The 9,998-nt window shown below is 42.2% G+C and overlaps 1 protein-coding gene across 2 annotated transcripts in view; it reads left to right on the plus strand.

Moving 5' to 3' along the window:
- MAP2K5 (mitogen-activated protein kinase kinase 5) overlaps positions 1-9,998 on the plus strand; it is a 285,287-nt gene that overhangs the window by 133,449 nt on the left and 141,840 nt on the right. For both annotated transcript variants that reach the window (XM_004711938.3, XM_045285767.1), the window contains exon 13: positions 4,730-4,778. In XM_004711938.3, coding sequence (XP_004711995.1) covers positions 4,730-4,778 — 49 coding nt within the window. The remainder of the gene's footprint in view (positions 1-4,729; positions 4,779-9,998) is intronic.

The following is a 9,998-nucleotide window of genomic DNA, read 5'->3' on the forward strand; positions in this document are numbered from 1 at the left end:
CCTCCCTCATAAACCCTTGATAATTTTTAAATTATTATTTTCTCATATTTTACACTGTCCGATGTCTCCCTTAACCCACTTTTCTGGTGTCCATCGCCCGGGTAGCAGGTTATATGTTGATCCTTGTAATTGGTTCCCCCTTTCCACCCTACCCCCCTCCACCCTCCCGGTATCGCCTCTCACAGCACTGGTCCTGAAGGGATCATCTGTCCACCTCTCACAGCACTGGTCCTGAAGGGATCATCTGTCCACCTCTCACAGCACTGGTCCTGAAGGGATCATCTGTCCAATCCTCTTCTTCTGAAATCAGGGTTTGTGGGGTTGTTTTTGCTTCTGTGCTTCCTGGGTTTCCAGTTTCTCTGATTCTTAGGGATGAAAAGTCCAAAGTATGAAAAACTGACAGTACCCAGAGTTATTTTTTGACAAGTTTTCTCTGTACCTGTCACTTTCATAAACTCCCCAGCAGCACGCTTGTGTGACACCTCCAGCGTGTCTTCCTTCCGCGTGTTCTGTGCGTGACACACGGCCAAAGCCTGACCGTGGGAGGATTGTAACAATCAAAATAAGAACTAGCCATCTGTGTAAAAATAAATGTCCACATGGCCTGAATGGGTTTCTCCGTTCCCACTGCAGTACTCTGAGTACAGTATTAACATCGTTCCCCCAGTTTCCTCTACAAGGCTGGGAAGGTGCATCAGTGCCCTGGCCGAGTGAGAAGCAAAAAATCAGAAGGAGAGAGGGAAATGGACATGTATTAATTTCTCATGCCATCACTGTTACATGCTTCATGTTCCAATATGATGCCATTTAGTCTTTACAGCAACCCTGTAAAGTGTGTATTATTCAACGTATTTACACATGAGATTTCCCCAAAGTGTTGTTTAACTCCAAACTCAAACTCACTGCCATCAAGCCATTTCTGATACATAGTAGCCCTATAGGACAAGGTCAAGCGGCCCCTGTGAGTTTTTGAGACTGTAACTGTGTACAGGGGAAGGAAGCCTGGTCTTCCCAGGCATAGAACTAGTTGGTAGTAATTTGCACCCAGGCTCTTTTACTCTACTTTCCTAAAAGAATGAGGGGAAAAAAGAGGGAGGCAGTAAAAGGGAGACCCAGAATAAAAATTAGAGAGGAGAAAAAATACAAGGGCAATGGAGTGGCATATAAATAGTTCATACTCTTTTCATGCCTTAGAACCACATCTTTGTCACCCTCCCCACCCACCACCCACCCCCAGATTCTAATAATCTGGCATGCAAGACTGGTCCACAGATTCAGGATTCATGACAAAATACACCCCAGCAGCCTTGATGATATGTTGTTCAAATTTTCTGTCATAAAATGGATGGCTAGATCAGTTTTCTCCAGAAGAAATCCATATAAACTGGTTGATTTTAACCTTCCAACTTGTTCGGTGTTGACTTTTTCTTGCTTATCATTTGAATCTGGTGTCCTCTGCAGAGAAGAGCCCCTCCTGCCTTTCCTGCCACCTCTCATTGCTGTCGCAAGGGCATTGCGCACCGAGCTTTGAGTGCTACTGTTGATTGAAGTTGTCCCTGCAAGGATGTGCACTTGACATGTCAAGGAGTGAATGATTGACACCAAATATAAGTACTTTTAGTGTCAAGGCTTTTGTCAAGTCGGTGTTGTGAAGCCTAGACTCTTGAATACCAATAATACCAACCCTCTCAATTTACCAGAGACTTGAGTGTGAGCTCCCTTGTCCACAGATATTTATATGCCCCTAAAAGGAAAATAGAGTCTATTGTGGCAAAAGTAGAAGGATAATAGTTTGTGAACTTCTAAAATTATCTATGAGTTTAGCAACAATTTAAGAATCTGCATTGGTTTTATATTTTTCTGCCTGACAGTCTGTATTTGATGGATTGCCTTCCTCTTCTGTGTGTTCTGTTGATACATTTCTGTGGGACCACTATTTAGTGATGTGCTATTAACAGGCACTTTAATATAGCAAATAAGCTTTGTGTGAGTTGAGAAGTTTTACCTGGCTTCCAGACTTCAGATGGTTTACTTTCATGTTAAATAAGATGATGCTTTTGAACTTCCCAAAGAAAAAATTATGGTCATTACTGAAGCTACTGTTTTACAACCATTCAACGGAGTATTTTAATCCTGTTTCCTTTTGTGACCAAATAATTTATGTTAGGATTATTTTATGAATAATATTTTGATATGATTAGTTTATTGGTACTTTTTTTACTATCTAGAACATGTATGCTTTATTGCGTTGCCAAATATTTCAAAGTCTGGAAGAAATCATATATTGTAAAAGTGAATTCTGAAAAAAAAAAAAAAGTGAATTCTGGTTTCTTAGAATAGACATACTTAGGTCAAAATTGGTCACACCATATTAGCAAATCTTTCAGGAATACATTCTGCTCTGTGAGAACAATTAAAATATATTAACCTCTGCCCAGCATTAATTGATATCGATTTTTGTCTTCTCACTCTTTAGTGAGATATTTCGAGATTGGTTTTCTCTCTTTGTGTTTCCCTCCTTTACGATTGTTCCTGGTCTTTATCCATCAGCTAAAATCCTTGCATGTGTCATCCGCGGCGGCCCCTCTGTTCTTTTTAAATTATGTGACTGGCTCGCTTACTTCTCATCATCATCGGCTGTCTTGATCTCGTAGTTCTGAGTGACCTGGGGTTCTGTGGACTGAAGGGTACCTTTACATTCTGAGTTAGTTAATTGTGCCAGCCTGGCCGATAATCACATGTGGTGCTGGTTGAAAGGCGGAGGGATAAATGGGTGGTGAAGCCTCGCCTTTCTAGTTCTCAGGTCTCTTGTTTTGTGATGGTTGCATCGGGTGCAGCTGCCTTAGCAGTTCCCTGCTTCAGCTTGCAAGATGGATTTCCTACAAGACATCCCCAAGGAGAAGCCACATGGATCTATCTCGATGCAGCCCTGGGTGCTGGAGCAGCCATGTGGAGACCCCTGCCAGTGCTGAGATGCTTGTTCGTTCACTGACTCAGCTTTCCTCCTGCAGTCGGCATCATTGCCTCTGTTTTGTGAGGTGAAGGACTTTGTGGACTGGTGTTGGGTTAATGGGTTAATGTTGGACTTGTGGGCTCGGGCAGCATTGGGTTGGGATGTTTTCGTGATGCACATTTTCTTTGCATAAAACTCTCTCTTATACATGAGTTGCTGTGGATTTGTTTCTCCAAAGTACCCAGACTTATACACATTCGCATGGGAATTTTGAACAATATAGTTCATTGTATCTGGTCCTTATTTTCAGTACTCACCTTTGACGCGTGTAAGCTCACGTGCAGTGCCTGTGAAGTCAGTGGTTGTGAGGAAAGCATCCGCACCTATTTTTACAATTGCTTCCTTAGAAGGTTTTGGGGTTTTCATGACAAATACTGAGTAAATTTTCCATTAGAAGGCAGCACTTGGAAACATATTTTTCTACATTTCGTCTGATGAATTATTCTGGACTCAGGCTATAAAAGTGAAGAATCCAAATCTAATTAGAATTTTGTTGTTGTTGTTGCATTTCATTGCCTTGACCTGCCTTTTCAGCATTTCCCAAGCTACCCCTCTTATACTCGCGCTTTATTCCAATCAGACGGACTGACGGAAATCATCTGGATATGCTTTGATCTTTCCTACCCCAGTATTTAAAATCTATATGGACATATCTGGTAGCTTTCTGTTTTAGAATTATTTGGCACTTACAGAGCAGTGGAAAATAGTGCAAAGGGTCTCCACAAACGCTTCAGCCAGATTCCCAAGCATTAGCTGTTTAGCACATTTGCTTAAAATGTTATATTCATGTCGAGTTGACTTTTGTTTCTGTTTTCCCTGGAACATTTGTGAATAAGTTGTAGACATGGTGGTTCTTTACCCCTAAGTACAGTGGGTTTGTTTCATAAGAACATCGTCATCACTCTATAATAATCAAAATCTGGAAACCATGAGCTTATCGGCATACTTTATTGAAATTGCCCAATAATGCCCTTTGTAGCGTAAAGGAGGTGGTGGTGGTAACTTCTGGTTCAGCGTCATGTCTCATTAGCCCCTGTGCCCTGGACTACGACCTCGGCATTTCTTTGTCTTGCGTGACGGTGATATTTTAGAGGGTGCAGTGCCCAACCCTGTGCATGTCCATTTTCACTCCAGCCTGAAGGTTTTCTTCCCTCTCCCGAGCAGCAGCAGCTAGACCTGCAGGCCCTGCCTGCGGTACAGCTTTCCCTGACCACCAGTGGGATGAAGGGGACCTGTAAGGGTCTTCGCAACATTTGTGGGAAAATGGATTTAAAAGATAACAGACTTTTTTTTTTAACCACGTTGAAACACTCATATTTCACCCACTCATTCTTAGAATTTGCTGCCTTGAGTTTCATGATTTAAAGAAATTCAAATACAGGAGTACAGAAAATAAAAAGTGAAAGTCTCTGTCCAGTTTTTCCCTAGTCCCTCTTCCCCTCATCTACACGACCACCAGGCCACCCCACCTGCAGACGTGCTGTGCCTTCCATTTGGGGGACCTGATCTTCAGAACCTCGTTAGCCCTTTACAGGAAGAAAGCTACTGTTTAGATTTGGCATCCCAATAGAGCGTGGAGCAGAACTGAGAAATGCTCGGTCATTGCTTATCATTTGAGGTTGTAAAGAAACAATTACGGTTGCTATGATTACTTATTTGAAATGTGGGAAATTCCCTATTAAAATAATAATTGTGTTTTCTCTTTTTTAAATTTAGGTTGTTAAAGGCCTTACCTATTTGTGGAGTTTAAAGATTTTACATAGAGGTATGTACTGGATTTATAAACTCTAAATATAGATATTTTTTACCTGGGAGTGGAGGGGAGAATGTTTCCTCCAGATACTGCTATGTTAAAAGTGAATAAGTCATCTGATATTTAAGCCTGAACATATATCTGGTGGTCATAAGAAAACTGCTTTATAAATGTTATGTTTACTTTGAATACTTTCTCCTAAAAGTACTCTCTTTGAAATGATAAACTTGTGACCATATTTTTCTGAGTCATATTTCACAAACACAAAAAGATATTTCATGGTATTTGAAAAGAATAGGATCTCACTTTTCTTATTTTCATTAAAGTATGAAGGCCGGGCCTTCACTTTCGCTATCACAGTATGCCCTCATTTTATTAATTTTCCAAGCCATATCGCTTGCCATGCCTTGAACCAGAAGCATAAAATAGGTGCAGTGCAATGAGTTTCATTGTATATGCGCTTTCTGTGAGTGTGTATTTGGCCAGGGTGACTTACTAGGCCCAGTCTTGCAAAGGGGCTGGGCAGTGCGCTGGGCAAAGAAGGTGGCCTGCTGAGGGGCTTGGTTAGTTCATGGCATTGGTGGAGGAATGGGTTTATCAATAAGCCAATCCCGCAGAGGTGTAGGAAGACCTCACTGACGTCAAGAAGAAAAGCCAGGAGTGGAGGGTGTCCTTTGGACTTGGGACCCTGTGCTTAGAACCTCCTATACCCCAGCAAAGAGCAAGTGCCAACCCTGAAGAGGGCAAGCATCTGTGTGGCAAGCACTGCAGTGGCAAGAACAGTGGCAGGGCAGGGCAGTAGAGACCAAGAAACCAGCATATGATGACTGTGGTGGGGCTTACCACCCAATAGAATGAGAGCGCTGAGCACCTGTGGGCAGAAGTTTGCTGGTGGAGTGAGGTGCCTCTGGACACATATTGGTGGTGTGAAGGAGCTATGCCATTTGGTTTAGTAGGAAAGAGGTCAGGCCCAGCAGCTCAAACATGACCTGCCTGTGGGCATTATTCATCTCAAAGAGTGAGACTAGTAGGAGAAGGAGTTGAGAGAAATCTTGGTTGGAAGCTGGTTGACAATTGTATTGTGTATCCCATTACTTCCAAGTTGGTTCCCATCCTGAATAGAAACTTAATCCTTCCCTAATAAACCACATACTCAATATGTTCTGTGAGTTCCATGTGGCCAAATTATTGAGCCTAGCACAAAAGTGGAGTTCCGTGAGGAGGACAGCTGATGTCAGAATTGGTAAAAAGTCTGGAAGGTGGGGATATGTGAGTTTGACCTCCATCCTCTGCTGAAATTAAGTGAGGTCTGACCCCACTCCCTTACCTGAGGAATTGGTGGAAGCGTGAGAAGTAGTCTCCTGGTCTACGAAGAAAACAGACAAGAGAAAGTCAGATCATTGTTGAATGCTGCCAAAGGAGCCTCCTTTCCTGTTTGTATGCCCCAGAATGTCTGAATTCACTGAGAGCCTACTATTAAGTAAGACACAGACTATAGCAAACCAACCCCAGGTCCCAGTGTTCCTAACTGTACTCTTTAATTTTACACATCTGTTCTTCCTAGCTTTATGCATAGTTGGGGAATGTACAGCATACACATTAGATGTGATTAAAAGAAAGTTCTTTTGGGCACAAATAAGCAACTGCCGTCTTTGCTGGTGGTACTGCGTCTGTCACTCAGGGTACTTTGTTGTAGCGGCTTTAGTATCGCAGTGACTCCAAAGGCCTCTCAACTTCTCTGTCCTTGTTTGAAGGGGTTCTGGGTTTCGACAAGTAAGATGTCCATGCAGTTCCTGAAGTTAAGGATGCTGATTAAGTGGAATAGTAAGCCAAATGTTCAAAGCCACTTATTATTTGTAGAGTTTCGTTACTGCAAAATGTAGATTTCAGGAGTGTGAGCTCAGTTGTGTGAATATTACTGTCCCTGGCTATAAATATGTATGTAAATATTTTGGGTAAGTGAAAGATAAAGCATTATTTCTCACCAAGATTGAGACTGACTGGTATTTAACGGAACATGACTTACAAGGGGGTACCAAAAAAACCTAGACACCCCTCCCCCCAAGCTATGTATTTAAATTTTTTTTATAGAACAACCGTATCACCTTCAAAGTACTCTCCATTACAGTTAATACATTTGTCAAATCTGCGATTCCATACTTGGAAACATTTTTCAAACTCATCTGTTTGAATGGCTGACAGCACCTCCCTTGATTTTTTCTTCGCCTCTTCTACATCATCAAATCGCTGCCCTTTCACGTCCCTCTTCATTAGTGCAAACAAAGAGAAGTCGCACAAAGTGAGGTCAGGTGAGGAAGGTGCGTTGGGCAAGAGAGGCATGCTGGTTTTTGCGAAACTCGTGCACTGAGATGGCTGTGTGAACAGGTGCATTTTCATGGTGCAAAACCAGTCCCCCATCCACCACAAAGCAGGCCTTCTTGGTCGCACAGTTATACAATCTTTTTTTTTTTTAGTTTCAGTATTTTTTTAAATCATTTTATTGGGGGCTCTTACAACTCTTGTTACAAGCCATACATCAGTTGTATCTGACATGTTCATATACATGTTCTATCGTTACAAGCCATACATCAGTTGTATCTGACATGTTCACACACATGTTCCATCGTTACAAGCCATACATCGGTTGTATCTGACATATTCACACACATGTTCCATCGTTACAAACCATACATCAGTTGTATCCGATGTGTTCGTACACATGTTTCATCGTTACAAGCCATACATCAGTTGTATCTGACATGTTCATATACATGTTCCATCATTACAAGCCATACATCAGTTGTATCTGACGTGTTCGTACACATGTTCCATCGTTACAAGCCATACATCAGTTGTATCCGACATGTTCACACACATGGTCCATCATTCTTTTCTAGACACTTACTTTCCACTGAGCCCTTGGGATCAGCTCCTTTTTTTCCCCTCCCTCCCCCCACCCCAAACCTCATCGCCCCCTGATAGATTGTAGATTGTTAATTATTTTCAAATCTCACACCGACAGCTGTCTCCCTTCCCCTCAGGTTTCTATGTTTCTTCCCCCTGGATGGGAGACACAATCTTCTCAGAAATTTTAAGTAGAAAACTTGATTAACAGTCTAACCTGGTAGAACAAACTCCAAATGCACTGAGTCAACATTTTCATCCATTTAGGAAGGTAATGGACATTCAAAGGAGATTGGCCATCATTTCACCTTTTTTGAAATGAGAAAACCACTCATACACTTGAGGTTTTCCCATAGTGCTGCTGTTTGTACTTTGCGTGCAGAGGCAAATACTGTTATATACGCAATCTTGCAATAATAGTGGTCTATGGGTGGATGCTTGTGTAAACATGCAAGCTGAGCAGTTGTTTGAGGGAGAGTGGGAGTACTGTGTGTGTGTGTGTGTGTGTGTTGATGGATCTTAACGGGGCAAAGCTATGAAAATAATTAGCTTAGGACTATAGATTCAGGGGACACGAGGGTCAATTGGCGTTACATAGTTCATAGAAAAAAATTGTTCTACATCCTACTTAATGTGTAACAATTAGGGTTTTAAAAGCTCGTGAGCAGCCATCTAAGGTACACACATTAGCCTCTCCCTCTGGAGGAAGAAAGGTGATGAAACCCGAGGGCACGTGGAAACAATAAGGTCAGCAGACTCATGGACCATCAGGCATCAGCCTCCACAACCCTGAGACCAGCAGAACGAGATGGTGCCCAGCTATCACTACTAACTGTTCTGAAAAGGATCACATTAGAAGGCCCTGGATAAAGTGGACAAAAAGTGTAGAACAGGGCTCAGACTCATAAGAGACCAGTGTTACTGACCAGCTAGTGACTGATGAACCCCCGCCCTTCAGGTCTGGAATTATTTGGTTTTAGTTTTACTCTGGCTGGGGGGAAAGCTGAATTTCTCTATTGAAATGGGGATCTTACAGACATGTTTCAAATGGATTTGTGTCTCAGTCTCAGAATAAAGTTTAAGAATGGTCTCCATTGTTTGGAGAACAGAGGAAGGAGTAGTCAGGAATAGCAGCAAGCTGTGGAAGGCACGCCGTCACCTCCATGAGTGACCACCTCCGTGGCCATGAGAACAGAGTAGCATGTTTCCCAGCGACCGTGACTGAACATGTTAGTCCAATGTTCTGTTAGGAATCCTGATCCAAAGGAGGGACATGCAGAACATAGTGTCAAATTACCAGAGAATCAGACTTTCAAAAGCCAAGGGGGTTCGATAAACCCTGAAACTATTGCCTTAAGGTCATCTTTAAAACAGATGAAAAATATCCCCTGAAGGCGTCTTAACACCAAATAATAATTTATCTCAACTTGCTAAAAAATATCTGCTTAAAGTATTATACTCTTAACAACCCTCTCTATGGGGTGAAAGTGACAATTGAAAGACTAGCTGGCAGTGTGTTTGTTAGTGGGGGAAGAACAACTACGAAATGACGCGAATAGATAGTAATTCAAAGAATGTAATCAATGTCACTGAATCATACATGTAGAAAAAAGTGAATTGGTGTGTTTGCTGTGCATATTCTCAGTAAAATAAAAAATCAGTTTATTGTAGTCATGGTACTCACAGTGTGGCCACTGCGGGCAAGCCTGGTGAACTAGAGCTCTCAGGGGCAGGGAGGTCTGTCTTTCCAGCTCAGGATGCCCGGTAAGCCAGGAAGGGCTTTCCCATCAGTGATGCTCTAGGGCCGTAGGGGGTTGAGGACATGGAGGCTACAAAGGGGAGTCCTGAGCCCATACTGTTTTCTCCCTTCTGTGCCGGCCGGCCCGAAGCACAGAGAACAGCCTGCTGGAAAGATGCTAAGGGATTGGATGGAGGCAGTGAAAGTAGGCCCACCAGTCTCACTAGGAATGTCACTTGTAAATACATTCCGGTGAGTGAGGTCCATCTGTATCTGTCTAGATGGAAAGACTAGTGGGGATGAAATTATTTCCCTGTAGTGATGGCTGCTCAACTCGAGAGAGAAATCAGTATATTGTGGCAATATACCCCATTAAATATATTTATGCACTTTTGAGTTTCTTATCTATTGATGGAAACTTTTACCTTCTGGATTTAAAAGCATGTGTTTTTATTGAAGAGTGGAAGAAGCCAGGTGTCCCTGAAGACTTTGTAAAGCACTGTAATGAGAAGTCTATTCTAGATTGAGCAGTTGTTAACAATATTTTAGAGGTTTTGTCCATATTTAATAACTTGGATTGCATAAAAATA

Source organism: Echinops telfairi, unplaced genomic scaffold (assembly GCF_000313985.2).
Source record: "Echinops telfairi isolate 266 unplaced genomic scaffold, ASM31398v2 ScPeMD7_7475;HRSCAF=8513, whole genome shotgun sequence".
Classification (NCBI taxonomy): domain Eukaryota; kingdom Metazoa; phylum Chordata; class Mammalia; order Afrosoricida; family Tenrecidae; genus Echinops; species Echinops telfairi.